Source organism: Ictalurus punctatus, chromosome 11 (genome assembly GCF_001660625.3).
Source record: "Ictalurus punctatus breed USDA103 chromosome 11, Coco_2.0, whole genome shotgun sequence".
In the NCBI taxonomy this organism is placed as follows: Eukaryota; Metazoa; Chordata; class Actinopteri; order Siluriformes; family Ictaluridae; genus Ictalurus; species Ictalurus punctatus.
The window spans coordinates 14,989,304-15,017,292 of NC_030426.2; the positions used below are offsets into that span (position 1 = coordinate 14,989,304).

At 37.8% G+C, this 27,989-nt stretch overlaps 2 protein-coding genes across 3 annotated transcripts in view; both read right to left on the minus strand.

Annotated features, from left to right (window-relative positions):
- The window catches only part of farp2 (FERM, RhoGEF and pleckstrin domain protein 2), a 66,085-nt gene extending 60,559 nt beyond the window's left edge, over nt 1-5,526 (minus strand). For both annotated transcript variants that reach the window (XM_017479654.3, XM_017479653.3), the window contains exons 1-2: nt 5,411-5,526; nt 2,841-3,085 (exon numbers count right to left, since the gene is read on the minus strand). In XM_017479654.3, the coding sequence (XP_017335143.1) occupies nt 2,841-3,032 (192 nt within the window). In that variant the 5' untranslated portion in view covers nt 3,033-3,085; nt 5,411-5,526. The remainder of the gene's footprint in view (nt 1-2,840; nt 3,086-5,410) is intronic.
- Nucleotides 5,527-7,440: 1,914 nt separating this feature from the next.
- On the minus strand, nt 7,441-27,652 carry LOC108271501 (ephexin-1). The gene is made up of 16 exons (XM_017479114.3): nt 27,498-27,652; nt 19,325-19,585; nt 18,890-19,114; nt 18,316-18,393; nt 17,819-17,961; nt 17,376-17,687; nt 17,036-17,196; nt 16,784-16,936; nt 16,297-16,426; nt 16,131-16,205; nt 15,035-15,124; nt 14,617-14,768; nt 14,158-14,331; nt 12,603-12,664; nt 9,356-9,460; nt 7,441-8,119 (listed from the first exon to the last, which is right to left on the minus strand). Exons 2-16 carry the CDS (start codon nt 19,557-19,559, stop codon nt 7,923-7,925), a joined length of 2,292 nt encoding a protein of 763 aa, XP_017334603.1. The 5' UTR covers nt 19,560-19,585; nt 27,498-27,652; the 3' UTR covers nt 7,441-7,922.
- Nucleotides 27,653-27,989: the final 337 nt, after the last annotated feature.

Below are 27,989 nucleotides of genomic sequence, written 5' to 3' on the forward strand. Positions count from 1 at the left end.
TTTACCTGGTGTTTGAACATAAATGTGTGTCGGCAGTGTGTGTACACAACCACCCTATAATGGAAAATATCCACCCACTTCTTTTTTGATATTCCCCATAATTCATAAACAGTGTCTCAGAATGAGTCGTTTTAATCTTCTCTCCAGAGTGACGTGACGTTAGAAAAGGCCCCGCCCACGACAGGTGACAGACTCTACCCTATTAGCATAGATCCTCCCCTGAGGGAGCTGCACACAGTCCGCCATGGAGTAGTTTTATTTTTGAAGGAAATGTGCGCCATAAAATAGCTAAATTCATGTACGTTTGAGCGGATCATTTTTACACCTGAAAACGCTTTCTGTCTCTATAATTCATAAGCGCACCTTTATTAAACACAATACAGTAAAGTGATTGTCTTTTTGAAAACCGTGTATGTTTTGAGCGAATCATTTTACACCAGACTGCTTTGTGAATGAGCTTGGTAGCAGATTCCATGGCTAATGTGGCTAAGTTACCATTGTCTCCGATTGTATTCATGGAGTAACCATTCAGACACGTCCTGGTTCATTCTCACAGCTGTTACTTCTGCCCGAGTCTCTCCTTCATCAGTGTCCGACTCAGGTTCATACATATAGGGCCGAACACCGGTATTTACGGTGTCCATAATACTGGTTCTTCTGATTCGTTGTTGCTGTAATCTTCAAAGCCCGAGCTATAAAGGCACAGTCCACTTCTGGTAAGGGGCGGGGAGCAGCAGCTCATTTGCATTTAAAGAGACGCACACGAAAACCGCGTGTTTTTGCTTCTACCCAAAAAGGGGCATTTACAGCATGGTATAATAAATGATTTGTGGTGTATTTTGAGCTGAAACTTCAGACACATTCTGGAGACACCTGAGACTTAAATTACATCTTGTAAAAATTGTCATAATAGGTCTCCTTTAACACATTCCAGGCCATTGTCCTGTACTCCACCTCACATTTGATCTGAGGAAGGAGGAAAGATTGACAGCTACTCATCCACAATGCAGTGTGAGATCCAGCCAATAAGAAAAGCCTCCATGCCCCACTCCTGCATCCAACAACACACTCCCTTTCCCTGCTGAGTTAAAAACTTATAGGCACAAGGGGAGGCTGTGGCTCAGGCGGTAGAGCAAGTTGTCGACTAATCGTAGGGTTGGCGATTCGATTCCCGGCACACATGACTCCACATGCCGAAGTGTCCTTGAGCAAGACACTGAACCCCAAGTCGCTCCCGATGGCAAGTTAGCGCTTTGCATGGCAGCTCTGCTACCATTGGTGTGTGAGTGAATGGGTGAATGAGAACCAGTGTAAAGCGCTTTGGATAAAAGCGCTATATAAGTGCAGACCATTTACAAGTAACAAGAAACACCATCTATTATTCTAGTAACTTTAAGGTTAAAAACATGCTTAAATCATTTTTTTTATTCATTCATTATCAGTATGCACTTTATCCTGTATATATCCTGTAAAAAATTGTCGTTTTACCCATTTAAAACAATTAGGCTTATTTCATATACAACTTTAATTTTATTTCCAATAAGGTTTCGTTTTCGTTATATATATACATAAAAATAATAATAATAATTTAAAAAAAAAAAAAAAAAAAACCCCACCTCATCCCAGGTAGAGAAGCCACCATATAATCGTTTGTTCATCATCATTATCATCATCATCATCATCATCATCATTATTGTCATTATTATTCCACTGCAATTTTTGGGGGGAATTTTAGGCCTGTACTTGGGAAAGCGTTAATGGTTTAAAGCCATGTAGCCAAACCAAACACTGCACAAAAACTGAAATCTGATCCTAAAAGACTAAACTACAACCATCATGATGGCCAGTGTCCCAAGCTGATGTTGAAACATTTAAGAGATGTTTTTCCGGAGTTTTCCGTCAGATGGAAGGTTACAGCAGGCTACACTAGAGAGATTCATGCCTCACGAAGCCGCTTCAGGACAGCAGCCTCGCCAGGGCTCAGAGGCACAGAGTGGGACGTGCCTGAAGTGATCTTACAGAAGGGATTTGAGGAGCACAGAGAGGTGGCAGCTGTCACATGTCACGCACAGCACAGCTGCCTCAAGATGAATGCTCTCCGTCTTATGCTCAACTCGCTACTTTTATATGAACTGCACAGAAGTTCATCCAGAAACGATGGCAGTTGGGATCAAGAGAAGAATATACAAAAAAGATTGACCAACAGATTTATTAACTAAATACAAAACATTCTGCTTTCTGGCATCCAGGCGGTGGAATGAACTTCCCCTAACTGTCTGAACAGCTGAGTCATTGGCTTCTTTCAAACAAAGACACACCTACCTCTTTACTAAGCAATTCAATGAGCACCATTTAAAACAACTTACGGTTTTGTTACAGTACTAACTCTTCTCTAACAGGATATAACCGGATAGTATAGACCCTTTACAAGCATGAAGATTTGTTTTTGATGGAGACTGTCAATGTAAATTATGGCGCAATATGCACATAATCTTTGTGGTTTTGCACAATTTTTAATAAAACGGTATTCCAAAGCAGTATGCCACATATGCTATTTTGTCATACAATTTAGTACAGTTACATGCATTACGAGATGCAGCCATCAACAGTGTCACTACACTGCACAGCTTTCTGTTACTTAAGAGGCACAAACGGTTTTTGGAGAATCGCTTGAAATTTAAGATATATAAAAAATTTTAAATAAATAAATAAATAAATAAATAAAAATGTTCAATACTGGCACAGAAGCTTTTGGTGTCCCTGGGCCCTATTTGCATAGTTTACATATAAGGAAGATCAACACACCCACCCTGGACTTCATCTGAAACTGAGACACTCACCTCAAGCTCGTAGAACTCCTGAGCATCGTCCAGGCCCTGAACACGGATCTGCAGGCTCTTGCCTTTGCCTCCTGCTACAGATGTGTTCAGGCTCTGCCCGGGTTCCAGGGTGCTGATGCCGGCGTTGAACTGAGAGCCCAGGCGCGTGCCTGGAGTCTGCAGCGCCCGGTACGTGCCTTCGATCTCACCCATTGCTGCTCACGGCACAGCCGGGCTTCTCTCTCTCTCTCACTCACACACCCCGCCTGTGAACAAAACATGGGATGGATATGAATAATAAATCATGAAGTCTTTATACATTTCCATTCATCTAGCCACTATCTTTGCAATACACCCTGATCCCATAATAGCAGCCTACTGATTGATGTATTAGTGCAGCTGTTCTGTTCAAGAAGGCCTGACATCACCTAGTGGAAACACAACTAAGTCTCTGCTGAAAAGTCATCCATCATGCACGGTGACGCACCAGAGAGAGAGAGAGAGAGAGAGAGAGAGAGAGAGAGAGACGCAGCCACCTCTAAAACAAACTCGGACTGTATTATTAGATGGTGCTTTTCCTGCCACTTTAAAATGCTTCGCAAAAATGACTTCCTTATGTAAGAGTTCAGGACTTGTTCATTTTCTGAGTGCTGAGTCAGGAGGGTCATTTTTACACAGGGGTGCCAGCAGAAAGGCTTGAAGTAACTATAAAACTAGTCATTTTAAATCCTGTTACCTGTCTCAAACCTTCACACATGCTTTCAGAAACCAAGATGAATCAGCTCCTTCGGTTTAGTGATAGGCTAATCATCACGGTGGATCCTACTTGTTGACGTTAACAGTTCGAATAAAACTATGGACGCCAAAAATCACGTCACAGCCCTGCTAACTTAATCTATCCTTATTGTGGTATGCGCTGATGTGATATCCAAATCCAGTACCTCATACAATATCTTCTGCATTAAACACTATGGACTATAGTAAAATAATCCATTTCGGCCTTTAGGCTGATGATACTCTACTTGGTGAAATGACCCTAGACCCAGAAGTAGAAGGGGATTAGTTTTCTTGCATGTTTTTGATTCATTTTCCAAAGCCAACAATACAGCCTTTCACGTTTCAGACATCAGGATGGCCATCGTGTTCAGATACAACTAGATTTAAGCCTTAGATTGTTTCAGTTTGCGTCAATAACAACTCTGATATTGTATTTCCTGATTATGTTTAAATGCATAAAGTCTTTGGAATATTCCTGTATACATGGTTGTTGTAAGTATGCCTGAGCTGCCATTCCTAAATACCTAACCTACAGCTAAGTATCTGTTAGCACCCACAATTCCTTGCGAACTGAGCATACACATATCTCCTTTCAGTGGATTTTCTGAATAAGGTGTTTACATGCAACACATTTCTGAGTAAAACAGGCATATTCCAGAGGTGGAAATCAGAATTTGGGGAATTAAAATATTATCTAAAATCTGAATCGGGCAACCAAATTGCGGCGGCAATAACACGACTCAACACTAATCAGAATACTGCCAAATTTCCGATTAATAATATTGCTGGAACATTGCTGTACATGTAAACATAGTCAGTGTATCAGTAGATGAAGCTATGGGCTGACAAAAGGAGAAACCTATGTGCTGAAGTCGATGAAGAGTGATTGCATCGGCTCAATCAACACCAGCAACAAGCAGATGTTGTGAAATCCTGCTGTGGTTGTAAGTATTGTTTAGAATAGGCAGATTATTATAGCAACAGTGAAATGCAACTGCATGGTGATGTGAGAGCACAGACAAACTCACCAACGACATTTCTACATTTCAACAGGTCACAAGTACAAAATTGATTTCTTCTTAATGCACAAAAACATATACGCATACACACACACACATCATTTGGCAGACGCCCTTGTCCAGAGTGATTTACATAGATTTCATTTATACAACTGAGCATCAGGAGGGTTAAGGGCCTTGCTCAAGGTCCTAACAGCGGCAGTTTGGTGCTGGGATTCGAACTCTTGACCTTCTGGTCAAAAGTCCAAGTGTCTTAACCACTGAGCTACCACTGCCTCTAATATATACATACATATATGTGTACAATTGGAAAAACTGTTACTGTTAGTGAGCTGAAATCAGCAAAGCCTCAGTAACCAAGTAACCTACTGAGAGCACAAATCTGATTTACTCTCTCTCTCTCTCTCTCTCTCTCTCACACACACACACACACACACACACACACACACACACAGAGAGAGAGAGAGAGAGAGAGAGAGAGAGAACTACCTCCTCTAGACCTTTTAATGTAATTATTCTAGCGGTATCTATACCTGTAGTGTAAAACACACTCTCACACTCCCGACTGATTTCACACGCAACCATTACGGAGGTCTTGAACATTTCTCCAAACTGCACTAAAAAGCGAAACTTCGACCTTCCACTAACACGCGTTTTTAAAGCACCGAAGAAGGGGGGAAAGTGCTTCTAACGACCTCAAACAGCTGCTAAAGTTATTTGAAAGAAAATAACGCTTCAAAATGAAGGTTATTCGTTCGCTTGAATCCAATAAAAATCAGAAAAAGCCGCTCATACCTCGTATCTGTGCGCCGCTCTACTTTCCTCAACTCTTTTTTCAGGAATTACTTGCGAGTGGAGTTACAGGCGCGAGCCGCAAACAAAGGCGTCATCTGATTGGAAGAATCCCAAAACGTTCTGATTGGAGGATTCGATGCGTTACCTGATTGGATCCTATTGGTTGACCGAGTCACAACGTATACAGGCATTGGTGGTTGATTTTTGGTTGGTTTAGACATTTGAATGAGTGCCATCATTTGGTTTTTCTGATCTAATCTATTTTTAACACACTCTCCCCAGAATGACCAGTTAAACCAGCAGGTCAAGCAGCCTGGAGAGGGGCATTGGCAGTCCTGACCAACCAGATAAACCAACCAGCACTAAAAAATTGACCTGCTGCTCAGCATACTATAAAGCTTTAAAGACTACATTTAAGGGAATCCATTAAGGAAATATATCATAAGTAAACATTTAGTTTGGCTTGAAATATTTATAGATGGGTTAAAAAGTTTGAAAACAACAACTAAAAACAAATCAAATAATGGCAGCATGTTCGTAGCATTGCTAACTCTCAGCTCAAGGGTTTGCAAGTCGACCTGTGCTTGGGTTACTCTCTGTGTGGGGGGTTCTCCCTGTGTTTGTTCATGTTTTCCCAGTGTCCTCGTTGGTTTCCTCCCGGTTCTGTGGTTTCCTCCCACCTCACAAAAACATGCCGGTTTAACTGGCTTAGCTAAACTGCCCCTAGCTATGACTGTGTGAAAGTGTATTCATGGTGCTCTGTGATAAACTGGTATCACATCTAAGGTGTATTCTAATCTTGCCTCCAGTGTTTCAGGGATAAGCAGTTACTGAAGATCAATAATTTATTCCATTAACCAATCAATCAATTATTAAAATATACCACAGAGATTCATTTGTAGTCTGATTCTGACTTTTAAAAAAAAAAAACATTTGTTTATTAATTGCAATGCATACAGTGACTCTTAAGGATGATTTTGCAACTATCTTTTGGCATATCATGTAATATTTTAAGTATGTGTATTACTAATATTCTGTCAAAAATGCAGAACAACTTTTTGCACAGAAGACCTATTTCATTGCTATTTAATTGCTTTTGTTTTTCTTGCTACTACATAGATAGATAGATAGATAGATAGATAGATAGAACAGTAGATAGACAGCTGTTTTGCCTTTGGGGGTTTCTGGCCTTGAGGGTACCAAATATAGATCGGCACAGTCCTTAGATGCCAATTAAATGAAAAAGCCAAGCAGCAAAGATACTTTCACACCAAGTATGTAAACTAGTCAATTAACCTTTTCTTTAAAGGACCTTTAAAGTATGCTGATTCAGTGGTTCACTGGCTTAGTGGTTAGCATGTTCATCTCACACCTCCAGGGTTGGGTTGCAATTCCCGTCGCTGCGGAGTTTGCATGTGCTGCAGGGTTTCCTCCGGTTACTCCGGTTTCCTTACCTGTAAGCAAGCCATTTCATATCCCAAAGTGTCCAGAATGTGTGAATTGGTGTGTGAATGTGTATGTGATTGTGCCCTGCGATGGATTCCCACCCTGCCTTGTGCCCCAAGCTCCCTGGGATAGGCTCCAGGTTCCCTGCTAACCAGCAGGATAAGCGATATAGAAAATGGATGGAATGCTGATTCAGGTAAGAAGTTCAGGTGATGGGTGGCATTACAGCCTATGTGGATGTGGATATGTTCTCCCCATGTCTCTCGGGGTTTCCTCCAGGTTTTTCTGTTTCCTTTCACCTCCCAAAAACATGTAGTGGATTGGCTTTGCTAAATTGTCCCTACCTGTGAGTGTGTGAATGTGTGTGTGTGCATGTTGCCCTGCCATGGACAGGTATCCCGTACAGGGTGTATTTTCGCCTCACACAGTGTTCCCGAGATAGGTTCCAAATCAATCTAGACTCTGATCAGGATAATGTGCTTACTGAAGATGTATGTATGAATTTTCAGATGTGAAGATTTTCAGTAAGCTGGGAATAACACAACTTGAAGGAAACGGTTTCAAATCATAGATCACACGATATGTATAAGAAATATAAAAATTCTATTTTCATTTATTGAAAATCCAAAATATAAAACAGTTTCCTGAGAGTATTCTGAGGTTTCAGTGCAGAACAATAAATAGTATGCTATAACTATAAGCATCTCCTTTACAATCAACCCATTCAAGTATCTATTAAATGAAAGATTATGAACAGCCCTGTTTCCCTCATTATTACTTTACAAAAGCTTCAAAGCTGGGAAATATGATCAACTTTTAATGTGAGGTTAAATAAACTATACGGTAGCACAGTAAAGAGCGATACTTTCCATCACCATGACAACAAAAGAGAATATCAATCATAATATAGATTTAATTTTTTTCCCAGATTATTTCCCTGAAGCCATATAAATAAATATCATACAGTATAAAACATGTATACAGTCAGTTGCCAGTTCCTAAAAGTGTTCCTACATTGACCTTGGGTCCATAAGCTTAAATATGCAGATCATAAATATTCTAATTATTATTTGTTGAAGCAGGTAGTGGTGTGCTGGTCCTGACAAATACTGCGGCGTTTTACAATGCTTGCAGCTGCCTGGAGGACGTGGTGGCGCTGACGCAGATTACGTCTCTGCACATGCTCGTTATAGATCTCAGTCACATACTTGGCTGGGAACCAGCCCCTCTCCCCATCAGGAGTCCTCCGACCCTCCATTAAACCTGCCATGAGAAGGAGTGGAGTATGTTACTGGGTTTCTCAGAACTTCCAATGAGGTGTATTTGAAAATGAAGCAGGTTAGTGGTGTAATGCTATAACACTATCTGGATTGGTTTCTGTGTCTGTTTTGTGCTCCAAATATCCTATCTGTATTTGAATTTACACCTGGACGTTTAATTAGATATGAACCCTTATACTATACCTCTGGAAAACACTTGAAAACACTGGAAAAACACAGAAGTAGAAATGGCAGCAGTGTCAGCATGATGTGTGAATTCTGGTTGTGGTAGTTCCTCAGCCTAAGCTACATCACTCCAGTTCATAATTTCTCAATTAGAGATAAGCAGAGAACAGTTTTTTACTTTTTAATCACACTGGAAGTTTGTAACTGCCTGTGATTTTCGTTGGTGCAATTTCCTCAAAATATAAATAAAATTAGTAGCTTAATTTAAACCACTGTAACCCTGATTAGGCAGTTTCTAAAAGATGAATGAATGCAGTAAATGCCTTGCATGTTAATGAACGTGGTCTTTCTTTGTCCTGCAAGCTTCATATCTGACCACTCGCTACAACCCACATTAAAATAAAAAATAATACATATTGCACCTCCTATTCATATATCCATTTGTATCTGTTTAGGACATATCTGTTCATACCAAATAGTATATTTGTATTTGGTTACATCCCTAAAGAAAGTTGTGTTTGAAAGTAACTAATGGAGATGGGCATGTTTCACATGGTAAAGCAAGTCACTAGTTAGGGAATTTGTGCTCCCAAAAAATAAGTGTATCAGTGACTACCTTAAGACATTTTATGCACAACATGTTTACAGTATGCACTGATGTCTTCTAGAGTACATTCTTGAATGTGTTTTGTAAAATCCCTGCTGAAAAAACCCTGATAGAATCCGTCATAGAAGTTGTAATGGTTTTAATGGTTATAATGGGTATTGTGTATGTATTGGTTTTAATGGAAACTGTAATGGGTGCTGTGGGTCTCTACTGGTTACCATTAAGTAGAAATAAATGGTAATGGTTTTAATGGTTATAATGGGTATTGTGTATGTATTGGTTTTAATGGAAACTGTAATGGGTGCTGTGGGTCTCTACTGGTTACCATTAAGTAGAAATAAATGGTAATGGTTTTAATGGTTATCTGATGGTTTGTAATGGTATTTGTAGTGGAAACCATTAGACCAGGGGTCTATAAGCATATTAGTACATCTGTTTTTAAATTACCGTCAGATGTTTTCTGGATGATGCTGACTATGTCCTCTGGCTGTAGACTGAGCTCTCCAGGTTGTTGTCCATTAAAGGCTTCGATACATCGCACCTGAGGACAATCTGAGACATGAACAATATATCATTTACGTAATTCATTAACACCGCGAGACAAAAGAAAAAAAACTGGATTTGCAATAAAAACACGACCCTGCCCTCTAGTGGGAATTTCTGAGTAATACAGAACTTTCACCAACCGTGTTCCTGGAGATCTACCTAACCGAAGACTTTAGCTCCAACTATAATCATGCTCACCTGACCATCTAATCATTGTCTGAATAAGTTCATGATGAACCAAAATAGTTGTGTTAGATTTTGGTTGGGGATGAAACCTGCAGGAAGGTAGATTTCGAGAGGGTTGATGACCACTGATTTAGGGAGTGTTCTGTATTACCTCAGGTTGCCATGTTATTAAAGATAGAGTTGAATCTTTTAACATCTAATATGCAAACTGCATGTTAACTAGAAAACACAGCCTGTTTTTGCAGATGAAATACCACAGAAAATGACACGTCTATGAGTTGGTCAGGGTTGAACAAAGTACTTCACAATTATAGTTAAGTGAATGTATAGATACTGTGTCAAAATCTTACTCAAATACATGTGGAAGTATCCAGCAAAAAATTTACTCAAGTAAAAGTAAAAAAAAAAAAAAAACGGAACAAAGCTGCTACTTGTGCTTGTACCATCTAAAACTGTTAGGAAATGCTTTTTTGTTTAAAAAATAATTTTAAAAAAACGACACGGTTTTGCCTGAAAACATAATTCAGTCTCTTATTTGCAACATTAACCATTAGCTAGAAATTGACCTGCTACCTAGCCAGTTAGGTTAGCTACTGGAAACACTGCTAATCAAACCTGACATTAGAAAAAACAACAGCCCAATTTAGCTAAATATAGCCAAAATTTTCAAATTAGTTGGAGTTAATCTAATTTCTAAAACCTTCTTGGGAGGCAAAGAAGACACCTCATTTTATTCAAGTCTTTGCTAAGTCTAGCATACTGAAAGCTTTTACTGAGGTAAGGCCAGGGGTGCTCATCCTCAAATGCACATGGATAGCTATGGCACTAACTACATTGTGTAGCATGGGAAGTTCACCACAGATAACAAAATGGCACCATTATTTAGATTTTGTCAACACTGGTTTGATGCTAAATTAAAATGATATATTGTCATTTATAATACAGTGCTGTGAAAAAGTATTTGCCCCATCCTGATTTCTTCTGTTTTTGTGTATCTCATACTAAATTGTTTCAGAAATGAAAATCTAAGATTAAACAAAGGCATTGTGAGTAAACACAAAATACAGTTTTAAATGATAATGTTATTTACTGAAGCAAATAAGTTATCCAATACCAACTAGGTCTGTGTGAAAATGTATTGCCGCAGTAGTTCCTAATTCTCCAAATCTATGAAACTGCATTCATAATGGGGTTCAACTGGACCAGACACAACCAGACCTGATTACTGCAAACCCTGTTCAATCTCATCAACACTTAAATAGAATTTTTTCAACAGCATGAAGCTGGTTAAAAGGTCTTACCCAGTAACACACTATGCCAAAGTTGAAAGATATTCCAGAAATGATGAGGAAGAAGGTCATTGAAATACATCAGTGTGGGAAGGGTTATAAAGCTATTTCAAAGGCTCTGGGACTCCAAAGAACCACAGTGAGAGCCATTACCTCCAAATGGAAAAACTCAGCACTGTAGTGAACCTTCCCAGAAGTAGCCGACCTTCCAAAATTCCTCCAAGAGCGCAGAAACTACTCATCCAGAAAGTTACAAAAGAGCCAAGGATAACATCAAAGGACCTACAGGCCTCTCTTGCATCAATAAAGGACACTGTTCATGACTCCATTATCAGAAAAACACTGAGTAAAAATGGCATTCATGGAAAACCACTGCTAACCCAGAAGAACATTAAGACTCGTCTGAATTTTGCCAAAACACACCTTGATTATCCTCAAACCTTTTGGGAGAATGTTCTGTGGACTGATGAGTTGAAAGAGGAACTGTTTGGAAGACAGGGGTCATGTTACATCTGGTGTAAACCAAACACCGTCAAGCATGGTGGTGGAAGTGTGATGGTGTGGGGAAGCTTGGCTGCTTCAGGGCCTGGGCAACTTGCAATAATTGTGGGAAACATGAATTCTGCTCTCTACCAGAAAATCCTAAAGGAGAATGTCCGGTCTTAAGTCCATAAGTTGAAATTCAAGCGCAACTGGATTATGCAGAAAGACAATGATCCAAAGCATAAAAGTAAGTCATAGTCCTAGAAATAAGTGAAAGTGATCTCCAGTTATTGGAAGCGTTTGGTTGCAGTTATTGCTGCTAATGGCGGCACAATCAGAGTTTAAGTTTAAGGGGGTAATTCGTTTTTCTCATGGGTGATAAGTGTTGAATAACTTTTTTTGCTTCAATAACAAAAAAAAGAAATACAAACTGTATTGTGTGTTTACTTGGTTGTCTTTTTTATGTTGTATTTTATTTGAAGATCTAAATCTATTTAGTATGAGACATACACAAAAACAGAAGAAATCAAATACTTTTTCACAGCACTGTATATAATGTAGTCATTGACTCAAATTGACATTTGAGATTCATAACAAGTACTTTGCAGGTCTAAACAAAAATAAAATCTAATAAAAATGTAAGGAGTAAAAATTATTTTTTTAAAAATTAAATACACAAAAATAATACATAATTACTATATAATGAAGTACTCAAATATTTTCTACCCCTGGAGTTCATCCATCCCTCCATTTTCCATACCATTTGTCCTACACAGGGTCATGGGGAGCCTGAAGACTATCTCGGGGAACTCGGGGCACAAGCCGGGAAACACCATGGACGGGGTGCCAACCCTTCACAGGGCACAACCGCATACACATTCACACCATGGACAATTTGGAAATGCAAATCAGCCTACAAGTCTTTGAACTGGGGGAGGAAACCCCCAAAGCATGGGGAGAAAATACAAACTTCAAGCACATAAAATGGAGGCAGGATTAGAATCCCCAACCCCAGAGGTGTGAGGCAAATATGCTAATCACTACTCCACTGTGCTCCCCATGTATGAGCTACTGCTAATTAAAAAAATAAAAATAAAAATAAAAACCCCACCGATCTGTCCCACTCCAAGAAATGCTCTCAAATCTGTGTTCTGCAAACAGACACCTTTCTCCGAATCTCAGGCACTTACCCCACTCCTCATACACTCCTTCCTCACTCCTCAGCACCTTTAGCCAGCTGTCTCTCTCTTCTCTGAGAACAGAAAGAGTGTGGAGATTAGCAAATTGACCTGTCAATCAGACCTTTAAATCTGTACCTGTAGTACAGCTATGTACTGGGAAGTTTTTTGTTTTGTTTTTATTGTTCATGATAATGAAGATTTTATCGTATGCATTTTTTCCAGTGGTGGAATGTAACTAAGTACATTTACTCAAGTACTGTACTTAAGTCCAAATTTGAGGTACTTGTACTTTACTTGAGTATTTCCATTTTATGCTACTTTATAATTCTACTCCACTATATTACGGGGCAAATATTGTACCTTTTATCCACTGCATTTGTCTGACAGCTTTAGTTACTAGTTACTTTTCAGATTACAATTTTTTCATACCCTTCCTGTCCAGTGAAAACTGCGTATCTTGAAATGTGGTGATTTTGAAAGTTTGTGATAAACTGAAGGCTTAAGTTTTCCTTTTATGGGTCAAAATAATTGTCCTATTATTAATCTAAATGATCTTATAGAATATGATGCACCACTGTAATTTAGATTAAACTAACCAACAGTATATAAAGTAGTTAAAATTAGCTGAAATATCTACAGCAGTAAAATGATGTATTTGGATTAATATTAATCCAAAAACATCATATATATTAGTAAAACACTGACAGGGATGACGTTACTGCACAGTGAGTATGGTTACTTTTGATACTTTAAGTACATTTTGCTGATAATACTTAGATACATTTAGTTAAGTAAGTTTTTGAATGCAGGACTTTTACTTGTAGTGGAGTATTTTCATAGTGTGGTATTAGTTCTTTTACTTAAGTAAAGGATCTGGATACTTCTTTCACCACTGTTTTTCTCCACATTGTAATGGACAATCAGTGGGTGTTAAACTTACCATTTGGAGGTATACATTTACTGACTGTAGACCATTTGTTGCTCTGTGCAATTTGTTAGCCCCCTTCTACTTTGTTCACCAGTGGAAAGGAACCACCACAGGACCACTGCTGACCACATATCATTTGGGTGGTGGTCTATTCCAGCACTATGTTAACGCAGATATTTTAGTGTGTGCTTTGCTGGTATGTATTAGGTACAGCAGATTTGCTGGGTGTTTTAACACTGCCATGTCATTGCTAACCAAAAATATCCAGCAAACAACAGTGCTGTCAACAGAAACTGACACTAACGAGTAGCTAGAGGAAAACTGTGCGTGGAAAAAAGAAGAGCTATAGTCTCTAGTGTACTGTGTCTAATAAGGTGGTCAGTAATTGTACACAGTCAAAAAGTTCCTGTGCCTGATGCTTGTACCAGCACCACAGACACTACCATGTCAGTGTCACTCCTTCCCTGAAAATGGTCAGTAATTATACATCTACAAGAGTGCCCATATATGGTTGATGCATCTAACGAAAAGACCAATGACTGTATTTACATGATTATTTAATAAAGTAGCCACTGAGTGTATATATAAATAAATTTTATATATATATAAAATTAATTTTATACTCCGTCTACTCACAGTGTGGAAGCCTGCAATAAAAGTTGGTATGACATTCCTCTGTGGTTCTTCAAAATAGCCAGTAGAAATACTCTGCTCATATCATACCCTTCCAGATCATCCTCCAATTTAGCACCCTCTGTGACCTCAATGAGGGAACGGTGGACATGATCATGCACCACATACCTGTCTGCCCTAGATGTTGTCATTTTAAAATGCAAGTTACACACACACACACACACACACACACACACACACGTGCACGCACACACACACACACACACACACACACACACACACACACACACACAAAAATAAATAAATAAATGAAGGAGACGTGCTGTTACCAGCAAAGAACAGAAACAACAGAGTATACACGTGCAAGCACAATTGTAAATCAAAAATATTCTTTATTTTGCAACATGTGGATATCCTGGACATGGTCTACATCATTATGTATTCTTTAGAGTTCATCCTTACCCTTTCTTTGAGGCCACCAGTAGCAAATCATTGAAGAGGATCAAATGGACAGGGCCATTTTTCTTCTGGACAAAAATGCTCTCAATTAGAGCGAGCTGTGTCATTTCACCATCCCTGATTAACCAGCGAGAAGATGACACTAGCGGCAAGGCCTGAATGACAGACCGATAGAAAGAAAGAAAAAGGGCAGAAAGAAAAAGGGCAAAGACAGAAAAAAGAAACACAAACACAAAGAGGGAAGCAGAGAGAGAGAGAGAGAGAGAGAGAGAGAGAGAGAGAGAGAGAGAGAGAGAGAGTGAGTTTAAACTGCTTTCACATATAGTAAGGGAAATTAAACCGTTTTTATTTCATATTCATTGAAATCAAAGAAAACAAAACGATTTCTTTGATGGAAATGAATATTTTCACATCAAGTCACCTTGTACTCAAAGTCTATTTTGTTGGCAACGCTGACAAGCTCCTGAATCTGTTTCATCTTACCCACTTCCCTATTGCAAATCTCCAGCACCTACAGACACAAAAATAACTCATCAATCTAGGCAAATTTCAGTTATAACATGGATTTCCAACTCAAGTTGCAATACGACATTTGAAGCACTTCATATATCACTAATAGTCCAAGACAAAACAAGGAAAAGGGTGGCTATTATAAACAGTGATAAATGTGGGAATGTTCCTCGTACTTGGGAAAGGATTTTGCCTCCTCTACCCACCTCTGCTGTTTTTCCCCCCTCAGACATGATTCCAAACTAGTTAGTTGAGGCACTGGGGCAACTGAGGAAAATGTATAGTGAGTTCGGAGCCACAAATGGCCAGCATTTATCTGACCATATATATGAATATTGTGGCATCAGGGAGGTCAAAGATTGACAGCAAGCATTATAAAAACAATGCATTTACTATTTTTTACTGGCACACACTTGCAGCCAAACAATACATCACTGCTAAGATAGAGAAAAGGGACAGAAAACAGACTACTGCTGAATGGTAGGCATAAGCAATGCATGTATTTTTATTTATCCACATTTTTTCTTCATATTTTGCATTTATTGTCACATGTTAATGTTTCACACGTGGGGCATTTGATTTCATTTTTCACATGATCGTGTATTCATGTGATGTCACGTGTTCCAGGGCACAACATGGTGACCATCACATGTTTTCACATGATTCCTATGAGAAAAACATGATTAGGCTTTGAAAGGGTGTTTTTGTAAAACAATATATATATATATATATATATATATATATATATATATATATATATATATATATATATATATATATATATATGGTATACTGTAGCTCTTTGTACATAACAAAAAAAGAAACTTAACTATGATGTGATTTATTAAATTATAATGTAAATGGATAGGAAGTATATATATGGGCATAGTCACATGACCTTATTAAGCCCCTAAAATATTTAGTGGCACATCTACAAGATTACACAAATCTTTGTATTGTACTCTTGAGCAAGAAATACCTCACTTTCAAGACACCACTATATTTACCTCAGAAATCTCTGTCAGGGCTGATTCTGCAGAGGCCTGAATGTCTGACTTTGGGGCTGTTCTCTTTACGACTGTCTGCAATGGGAAACATTTTCAGACTGAATCAAGATAAATCATGTTCACTGAGTCCTATTTTATTACTGCACATTTGGTTCTCCTCTCTCACCTCCATTAAGACCTTGAGGTGGGAGATCCTCTGAAAAGGCAGCGAAAGGAAAGAGTCGAGACGCAGCCGATTGCAACATGGATCCTCCTCAAGCTTGTTTAAGATCTCCACAAAGCGAGGGCTCTCCTTCCTGACAAGAAGAAACCAAAAATACGTTAACAGCAATAATAGCACGCAAGTATAATAACTTGTAATTAGTGCTTATTTTTTGTATCAGTAGAGCATTCGTAAGCCTTTGATTTAGGTAGGGTGTGGCACCTTGAGGTTAAGTCACAAGCTCTATGTGTGTGTCATAATGAGAGATATGAGAGCACAGACCCTTAATAACAAGGTCACTCTCTGAAAATGAACAGCTAATTTGGTATCATCAAGTCTCCAGCTGCAGTAATTATTGAGCTTCTTGCTTGCAGTCTTGACTCCACAGTACAGGTGCAGTCAAGCTTATCAGATCAGGTGTATTTTAAGATAATTAAATCACGATTTCTACCTCAGGTTGATGAGTGTGTGCTTCTGGCATGGCATGTTGCGGATGTAATCCACATAAGCACCGAATGGTCCAGTGGCGTAATGATGGACAACATCACAGAGAACTTCACAAAACAAACTGGAGCCCAAACTCTGAACCATTGAATCCAGGAAGCTACAATAAGACCCAATCATATAAATAGCCATAAACATCCTTCTCTTGATCATGAATACTGGGTTATTATTTCTAAGGTTTTCTAAAGTGATGACTCACTTCTGGCTGATCTCTCTCATTTTGTGTATGCTGGAAAAGAGTGTTTTTTTGTCATGGAGTGCTATAGCTGAATTGAGTTCTGGAAATTCCATGAAATGATTCACAACGACAGTTAGCCGTTCAAGATAGGACTGCTCAGAAGTTGCCACTTCATAAATACTCTGATGTGAGGACAGAGAGAGAGAGAGAGAGAGAGAGAGAGAGAGAGAGAGAGAGAGAGAGAGAGACACACATACACACATATAAATACAAAGAGATCATTCTAGAAAGAGAAGAAGGATGATGTTAAGACAAGATATGGTAAGATCTTTTGTAGACCCCTCTGCTGTGAATATAATACCTCCTGAAGGAGAATCTCCTCCTTGGTTATTTTGCTCAGGATTCCACTCTCTTTCACAGCACAGCGTTCCTGCCATAAGCTCTCCTGCAGCATCTTCCAGGAATGACCATCCTTGTCTTTAGTTTTTCTCTTTGAAAGGCTTCTTGTCCTCCTAACCTTCCAGCCTGAAGATAGCATTGTAGCAGCACTTGATTCAGCGCACTTTGCTGAGGTCTGGAGGGACTGACTGCGTGAACAGCTGGAAACTGTAGTTGGAGGTTTGCTTGAAACGGATAATTTCTTTCGTTTTGTTTTATCTGCACTGTTTTTCTTCTGAAATGGAAATAAACACCATTTGGGTTGAGAGCAGTCCAGCTCTTCAGAGAACATAATTTGGACCAACACATACTTCATGGTTTTGGGTTTCTCTTTGGTTTCACATGAAAATACTGTATCTGGAATACCTTAATCCTCAAACTCCTGAAGATAACATTCTCATTGTCCTGATGTTTAGACTGCTCCTGAGCAGCCATCTGTTGTTTATCACACTTCCTTGAAGTAGGAAAGGGCTTTTGGGATGGGACACCACTTGGCTCAGGTTCATTTCCTGATGGTAGAGAAAGAATATAATTTTTTTATATGGCCTGTATTACTCACAGACATCAGTGCCTTAATCACAAGATTAAGAGATAGAGAGAGATAGAGAGAGACAAGGACAGAGATCATTTATCTCTGTCTTGAAGATCATACTAATTTTCTTGTTTATGGGTCAGACGTTTGTTGTATTACATTAATAATATATACATTAAAACATAAAATGTATTCATTTTTATTAATAATGTAAGTGCAATTATTGTAATATAGCATTATTATACATGTTATTTTGATTTAATAATTAAAGTAATTAAATGATAAAAAATTTAAATAACTAAATAATAAACTATTTAATGAAATTACTCACTTTTAGGTGCTGTGTCGTCATACTTTGGCATGTCAGCTTCAGCATAAATGCCTCCATCATTATAATCAGTACATGCTTCTGTGAATAACACATAACACTGGAACTTGCAGTCTGACTGAGTGTGTGTTTTTGACCATAATTTCCAGCCCTATTTACTAATATCCTTTCCCTATGTCTTAATGCAGATGCCACTTTACTCAACACCAGCCACGTGAGCAGTCTTATGACTGAAGTTACTCCCTAATAATGAACCTTAATCTAAAATCTAGCTCAACTAGGCTTGCTCAGCATTTTTTTTTTTTACATGCCACAGAGTAAAGTCGAATATTGATTGCTAAATTGTATAATGCAGCAGATCATTCAGGAAGCATCTGCACTTGTGATGTTCCTCTACTGAGTTATTAAGCTTCGTCAGGTTTTCCCTTTAATTGGTCCCCCATTTGTTTTTCACCAGAAAAGTTGTATAGAAAATCTGTATTAACTAGAGCACAAAAGAGAACAAAAGAACTTTACTGTGAACATAACATAGTACAGACCTCTTATGATTAACACTGAAGTGTGTATGAAGCCTCACCATTCATTATCTGCCATGGCGTTTTGGGAAGAGGTCTTGCAGATAGAGGAGGTATATCTGGAGGGGCTCTTCTGGGTGGCTTATTATCTTTATTCTCTAAGTTAATGTTATAATCGTCCTCATGCTCTTGGGTTTTCTTTGGTCCATTGTTACTGTCATTATGACACAAACAAGGACAGCAGGGTGGGCAGGCTGGAAGAACAAAATGGTTCTCCCTGGATCCATCTATGAGGAGAATTACAATATATACATATGTGTAATTATGTACTATAAACACAATAAAATTAACATTGATTCCCCTCGGTCAACAAACTTTAGATGAGAAAAGCATACTTCAGCTGATATTGTTGACAGTCAACCAAACATAATTAGGCTAAATGAAAGGACATGGATCAATATTTCATAATCAAACTGACAAACAAATATTTGACATACTTGGGGCAGCATTGTTCGTGTTACACATAGAGGCTTGATCAGCATTGCCAGCTTGGTTCAGGGTTTGCTTTCGGGGACCAGGTTTGAGCAGCCGTGGTTTAGGGGTTGGCCTGTATTGTGTACCACTATTAGTGCTGCTTGGAGGGGGATCCAGGACCTTCTGTGGTGTATCCCCTTTCATTAGGGGTTTAGGGGGTAAGGGGGGTTTGTTCTTGATCCTACCATTTGTACCCATACAGCTGTCGTGTGATCCTCACAGCCCTGTGGAATTAAGATAATTTCCTCACTTTTAGCATGAAATTTCTTATCATGGCTATGAAAATTCAATTAAACAGTTTCATTCCCCTTCTTTTTTTTTTTTTTTTAAGTCTAATTTAATTTGGATTTATGTGACCAAGGGTGGAAATCCTTGAGTAATTCTACTTCATTACTGTACTCAATATTATTGAAACTGAATGCTTGTACTCATACTCATAAACATAATTTTTACTCCTTACATTTTCATCTTGACCTTCAAAGTACTTTGTCAAAAATCATAATGAGATATTTCTCTCGGCCAGCTGTAATGCCAGTCAGGTGTGTTCTCACTAAAGTTAAATGTCATTACACTATTTAAGACAAAAATGGACAAGCTGAAGTCAAGCTTGAGTTTTCTTTTTTACCTTTGTAAAGTACCTTTGTTTACCTTTGCCTTCCACATAAAAATTATATATCAACATATAAAAAATTTCTATCACATCTACAGAAGCATGTTATGTAAATTTGCTAGCTAGTATTGTTTTCACTGCCAACATCATTTTGGAATTCATTTCAACATGGTTATTAAACGTTAGCTAACCAGCAAGCCAAATAATAGATTTGTCTGAGTTAGCAGATTATTGAATAAATATTTCATAATATGAATCAATCATTTAATCAATCAATCAATTGCAAATATTTATTCTTTATTACTTGAGTATATTTAAATGTAGATAATTTCTAACTTTCATCAAGTAGATTTTGGCTCCCTATTTTAACTTTTAACTGAGTAAGAATTTGATGCAGTACCTGTTTGTGCCCAGCATAAATTTCTGTTGCTATCTTTTCAGAATGTCAGTGTGTGTCAAATGCATGAAATGGTCTTGCACCTATATTAACACTCACCGTCCACTTTAATGGGGAAAGCTTGTACATTTATGCAGTTATCTAATCAGCCAATCATGTGGCTGTCAGCGTAATGCAAAAAATCATGCAGATACAAATCAAGAGCTTCACATAATGTTCAGATCAAACATGAGAATGAAGAAAAAGTGTAATCTCTGTGACTTTGATTGTGGCATGAATGTTGATAGCAGATGGGCTGGTTTGAGTATTTCAGAAACTGCTGATCTCCTGGGAATTTCACACACAACAGTCTCTAGTGTTTACACAGAATGGTATGAAAAACAAAAAACACTGAGTGAGCATCAATTCTGTGGGTAGAAACACTTTGTTGATAAGTTGGGGTCAGTGGAAATGGCCAGGTTGGTTCGAGCTGCTAGAAAGTCTATAGTTACTCAAATAATCACGCTTTAAAAACGTTTTAAGCAGAAAAGCATCCACATTGGGTTCCACTCTTGTCAGCCAAGAACAACAATCTGAGGCTATCATGGGCATAGGCTCACCCAAACTGAGATCCTGAAATTCTGAGATGTTTTTCTGCTCACCACTATTATAAAAAATGACTATTTATTATATCCTTCCTGGCAGCTCAAACCGGTCTGGTCATTCTAATCTGAGCTCTCTCATCAACAAAGTGTTTCAGCCTACAGACCCTCTGCACACAGGGTCTTTTTTTGTTTTGTTCTTTGCACCATTTTGTTTAAATGTCAGAGACTGTATCATTGTGTGTGCAAATCCCAGGCGATCAGCATTTTCTGAAATACTGAAACCAGCCCATCTGGTACCACCAACCATTCCATGATCACAATCACAAAGATCACACTTTTCCCCATTCTGATGTTGGATGTGAATATTAACTGAAGCTCTTGTATCTGAATGATTATTTGGATTGTGCTCCTGCCACAAGATTGGCTGATTAGACAACCACATGAATGTACAGGTATACTGGATGGTGAGTGTATATTGTCATATGCCTTTTTGTATTGTTGTTCATGTGGGTTTACTTGAAATTGTACATTAGTCTTGTCTTACTGTTGTACAATTTATCTAGCCCTTTATGTGTACAGAAGCACCTGTATTGTCTTTTCTACTGACTATTGTATGTTATACTGGAGCCACTGAATAAATTTCTTTCCATTGTATGTACACTAATAAAGTTCATTACTTTTAATTTGATACGGTCAGATGGAATAAATCATATTCTAATATGAAACAGGTTTAAATGTAGTAAACCTTAAAATCCAATGAACCAATAATAACTGTTTACTAATCAGCTAAGTAACATGTAGTATTTATTCACGTTCTGGCCTGCATGTTGAAAATACTCCATTTCTCAATCCTCCATACTTCCCTGCCCAACACACACACACACACACACACACACACACACACACACACACACACACACACACACACACACACACACACACACACACACACACACACACACATACACACCGGAATTACTAGCTAGGTCAAGAAGCCAATACAGCTGTGTTACACATAAAACATTGGGAGAGCTTTCGTGCTCATGCCCCTGCATGCTGTTTATTGTTAACATTACTGCAAGAACGGAGACTGCGACATTTCTCCTACTGTGAGAGAAGCAATTTATTGCCCAAGGCGGTTTCTAAAATCTCCCTGAGAAACCCCCAATCTCTGAGGAATGCTCTGGTTGACTTACCGGGAAAAGTATGTACATGACGTTGGATACAGGTACAAGGGCGATTGCATTACAACACCCTTAGAAATAAAGGTACCAATCTGTAGCTTTTCTTGTCATTGAATTATTACAATCAAGGGTACATATCTGCCACTTTTACTATGTACTGTAGCTTTCACTTGTAAACATGAATACATTATTAATGTAAGGTACAGTAAGATGATTGAATGCTTAGGTATATAATGGGACCTTAGGGAACACTAATTTACCTTTAAAGCTTTATTATTAAAGCTAATTAAAGCTACACCACATGCACCTTCCCTGGTAAAAGATACATGCTAATAGTACAAAAGATGCACCTTTTCAGTGCCAAGAAAAAGTAGTTTGTTACATTTGTTTCCGTGACCGTACACAAGTAGGTAATGAGCGGTTTCAAACAGAACAAAAACAGAATGTTTCAGTCAGAACGAAAATACACATAAATGTTAGAGAGCAAGAGGGAAGTCAAAAGTAAAATCAGAAGTTATTTTATTTGATAATTGAATACACTATTTAAAGATACAATGAGATTTACCTTGGAGTAGTTGAGGCTTTCACATGGATCTACAGAGCGGGTGTTTTTAAAAAATTCTTTCCATTGTTCAGGATCAGTTTCTGACAATAGATTTTGGTGGGGTAAGATGATATTAATAATTAAATAGCCTCAAACAAAATTAAATATTATACAATACACCATATACAAAATATATATAATACACTAATTTCCGATTAGAGAACAGAAAGTTGTAGTCTGGTCTAAATGCCAGCACCCCCAGCACATATGAATAACCTAACAAAAAGGTTTTTCCTTAGATGAACAAACTGAACATCCTTGACATAACAAATTTAGCTCAACAATCTTTTAGATTTTCAATTACAGCTTTACTGAAATCAGACATTATTGTTTTAATTATGATGGTTGTTACATTTATAATGGTTCTGGTTGCTGATAATTGCATTCCAAAGACACATTAAAAACCCAGCTAGTTTCGTAGCTAGCTTGACAACAGTGTAGACTATACTTGCTAATCACATCCTTCCTAATCAGCAAAAGGACTGAAAACTATGGACTAAGAAGATTGCAGTGTTCACTTTGATAATTTGCACTCAAATGAATTATTATGGTTCTTATCGCCATTGTCGCAGTGTGTGTGATGAACACAGTACATGTAACATTAACCGTCCTGTCCGCTGCTCTTCCCTCACTCAAACAAAATGTTCATCTAGCGAGCATGGGTCCAGCCAGAATGTGCCTCTGTAATTCCTATTTTTGACCACTATGTGCTACTCAACCAAGTTAAATGGGGTGCTGAGAATGCTGCTCTGTATGATTGTACAACATCTAGAAAGGCAATCAAATCAATGGAACCTTGTCTAATAGCTGTTGAATAGCAACACATCTCTCATCACTCAAAAGAGTTCATTAGTATTTTAACAGAGTTCAAATATGCAGTATGGTGTTGTGAATAAGGACATTTTGAAGATTAACATTTGTTGAATGGCTGAAATACAATGGCTGGGCTCTATCCCAACTCAAATTCAAGTTCAAGTGATTATATTGTCATTTCAACCACATACAGTTGGTACAATACTCAGTGAAACGAAACAATGTTCCTCTAGGACCATGGTGCTACATAAAATGACACACTAACCACATGAGACGACACACAACTAAATAAGATCTGCAAACATTCTACATAAAGTGCACGTGCAGACGTGTGCTAAAAACACAGGACAGTAAAGTAACTACTAAAACAGGACAATAGGCACAGTAAGTGACAGTGTAGTGCTGAACAGTACACAGTTCTAGAGTGGAAGTGTCTGTTATAACAGGTTGTGCAGAAGATAGGTGCAAGGAGTAACAATATATTTAAAAAATGGTATCAATGTAAACATATCATGCTATGACTGAGTATTCTTATAAAGATACCTGCCTCTAAAGATAAGCAATCACAGCCATTTTTGCAGGTTATGCTGGAGAAACAGGTTTTATTTGGCCTTTATATTTTCCTTTTGTCTGTTTAGTTTCAATTTCAGTTTTTGTTATTATAGTTTCATTACTGGCATGCAATACACAGGTATATGTCTGGGATATGACTTATTGAAGTGTTTGAGATTTAGGGAGATCCACATGGATTTAGTTTGAAATTGGAATTTTTAAAATAATTTTTGTTTTATTAAATTTATTTTGGGTGCTATGAGATGGAGAGTTTGAATCTTCCAAATGTTAGGGAGTGGTATACAGTTTGATGAGTGTCATGAATTTGCAAAACAAATCAGCCTGATTGAAAAATATGTTTCTCAATTTGTGGTAAACAACTTTGCCTCTTCATCAGTGTCACTTTCTGTCCACAGCATCCTCTCCACTAGATGTTTTTATTTGGCACAGATAAGCAGGTCTTTAAATCCCATAGCACTTTGAGACAAAACAATGTAACTACCAGCCTGAAAACAAGCATTCGGATCTATTTAAAAAACCCAGCAGCTTTAGAAAGATTTACAAAGATTTACAAAATCTAAAAAAATTTTTTAATCTAAAGCTTTTTTAGTAAGTAAAAGTAAGTAAAATTTATTTGTATAGCACGTTTCACACAGCAACGCTGACCAAAGTGCTGAACAGAGTACAGAAAGTAAAATAGAAACAGAATTAGACCAAATAAAAGCAGACAATAGACAATAGAAAAAAAGCAATAAAAAATTTGTTTAAACAATTAAAAATTTGATCAAAAAGCCTGGTAGAAGAGATATGTTTTAAGCCTATTTTTAAAAGTAGTAATAGAAGGTGCAAGGCGGATGTCCAGTGGCAGTTGATTCCATAGATGGGGGGCAGCAACAGCAAAAGCTCTATCCCCCTTTGTTTTTAACCGAGAACGAGGGACATGCTAAAGAAACCTAGCAGAAGATCTTAGACATCAGTTTGATGAATGTGGATTAAGAAGATCCACAAGATAGGAAGGAGCTTGATTATTAAGAGGTTTAAAAACAAACATCAGAACCTTAAACTGAATCCTAAAACGGACTGGGAGCCAGTGAAGCGATGCTAAAATTGGGGTGACACGATCAAACTTCTTTGCCCTGGTCAACAGCCTTGCAGCTGCATTCTGAACCATCTGAAGACACGCCAGAGATGACTGAGGAAGACCCAAGTATAATGAATTACCCTAATCTAAGCGAGAAGTAATAAAAGCATGAATAACCTTCTCCAAATCCTGGAAAGACAAAAATGTTTTGAGTTTTGAAATAATCCGTAGTTGATAAAACTTGGTCTTAACGACCAAGTTTATCTGCTTGGTTAAGCATAATTCTGAGTCCAGAATGAAGCCAAGGTTCCGAACCTGGGAAGAAATTGAGGGAAAGTGTTTATGGAGCTCGTTAATGAGACCATCTCTCAATCTCAGGGGGCCAAAAACAATTATTTCAGTTTTGTCTTCATAAGTCGGAAGAAATTATTTGTCAACCATTTTTTAATGTCATCCAGACAGTCCAACAATGGCTGAATGGAGTCACCAGCTTTGTACAACTGGATATCATCAGCATATAAATGAAAAGAGACATTGTGAAAAGAGACATTTTTTGAATCAAGACAAGCTATCGAGACATTTACATGGAAAATGATGACAGTAGCGCACCCACACCCAGTGGCAGGGATCTTTTTAAGACCCAATGGATGGGAAATCCATTTCCCCATGTGAACAAATTCATACTAACAAGAATACTAGTCATTTAATGCTAGATATTTGGAAAATCTCTTGAGAATGTTTTTTTTATATGGCAGAAAGAGGCTTATGTAAATGGACTCAATTGTACATCATGAAATTTAGAGCAAAAGGCACATGGGTAAGTTACATAAGAAAAGGTGATACCGCACAAATCTTGTCATAATTGCAACTGCACATCAACACCACTATAGACATACTTACATATCTTGATAAAAGGGCAAAGAAGGTATGTATAGTATTTCAAATATTGTTCATAAGATTACTTGAATGGTAGGTGTGTTCAGTTGGGTGTTTTATAAACATGCTATGGTGTTGTTTCTTCTGTGATGAAGGCAGTAGTTGACTACAGCTCAGATGTCCCTTACTGCTTTTATCACAAGATAAACAACTCCACCACTCTGTTCATTTGTAAAACACCCATGTGAACACTGTAATTCCATATCTGGATAAAATCTAGTCACACATTCCAACTGTACACCTTCAAATCTGGCCCACGAGGTCCATGGTCATGCAGAGTTTACCTCCAATCTCAAACTCACAATTGTTTTTTTTTTTTTTTTTTTACAGCAGAATGCTAATATAGAGGACTTATTTCTGTCAAAATTTCAGGTTTGTATCCGGTCCCCCACCAGAGATATTCAACCCGAAAATGAGTGATTTTTTTTGCAAAATTGCATTTTCTTGCCCTCACGAAAAAAGAAGAAGAGAAGTCTCTAAAATGTTCTGCATGTACATTATACTTACCTAGGTATCCCCTAAAAAATTAAGACTGAGACTCAAACCTGTCCCATTATAAACTGACCCTAAAAGTGAAACTGTGAGCAAACTTGAGCATTAGATTTGGACTTAAGTTCTAAGTCTAAGGAACAAGAATGTGCAAAATATTTATATATGTATTTTGTACCTACTATGTACCTACACATGTATCTTGTAATGTGCTCTGGAGATCAGTTTTGGTTCCAAGAAGCTAGGACCATCCTAAGCCGAGATCTTGAGGTTTCCATAAACAGCTTTATAAGCAAAATTTATTGTGTGCCATGACACAGAGATGGGTGTCATAGTTACACCAAGACAAATAAAATAAATGAAAAAATGGTGGTTTTGCAATGCCAGTATTATAATGTATTATAATTATATTTATATAATTATATAGTATATAGTATTATTATTATAATGCCAATTTTGGAAAATGAAATACGGTCGAGCAACCAATTTTGCAATTATTGGACCACTTGAGCTGGAAAGACCCCAAAGTAACTTACAACTAAGACAGGATACAATCATGTTAAGGATTACACAAGACCCCCTAACAGTTCCTTGGCAGCCAGTGGATTCAAACATCTAATCTTCCAATCACTAGCTCTAAACCATAAACCTGAGTACCAATGTCCCCTTTGAGCCAGTCTTTCAATATCATTATAATAAGTAGCTGAGCCAAATTAAGTTTTGTATACCAGTTGTATGAATCTGTGATGCAAACTAGCATTTGTGTGGTTGATTTAGCTGACGTACAGCCTTAAAAACATTTAGCTTGCCTTTTACTTACACAATTTCTCTTTACTTACACAATTTCTTTATAAATAACACAACAAAGAATTATATAAACACTTACCGCTGTTCACCTCTTCCTTACTTCCTGATCATAAATCAGAGATTAGCCCGCTTCTAGTATGCTTGTCCTGTGCTCAAATGACTAGTCTGCCGAGTTCAGCTGTTCTTCAGATATGCACATGCACTCACACACCCACACTAAAGGAAGAGTGGAGACGTAGATGAAAATGATATTAATTTAACTGTGCCTACCTGTACTGCGATCCCGCCCACTTACTGGAAAACAGATTATTCTTGGAAGGAGACTCATCAGGAGTCTTGTCAAGAGAAACTACATCTACCACTGCTAAAAGTTACATTGAACTGCAAATTTTTTGGCACCCTTGATACGAATAGTCAATAAAGATTGTATAAAATAATTGTTACATACAACAATGACATTTTTCCATTCAAACAATAGAAAAAACAACTTTCCTGTCCTGGAACAAAAATCATTCTTGTGAGACTTTCTTTTTATAGGAAGCCTTTTAAAAATCTGAAATAAATACAAACA

Coding starts and splice junctions, on each gene's coding strand:
- LOC108271501 (XM_017479114.3), bottom strand. CDS start 19,559: ATGGGTACAAATGGTAGGATCAAGAACAAACCCCCCTTACCCCCTAAA. Junction 16,937..17,035: donor ATGAGAGAGATCAGCCAGAA/GTGAGTCATCAC, acceptor GTCTTATTGTAG/CTTCCTGGATTCAATGGTTC. Junction 9,461..12,602: donor AGGAGTGTATGAGGAGTGGG/GTAAGTGCCTGA, acceptor TTCATGTCTCAG/ATTGTCCTCAGGTGCGATGT.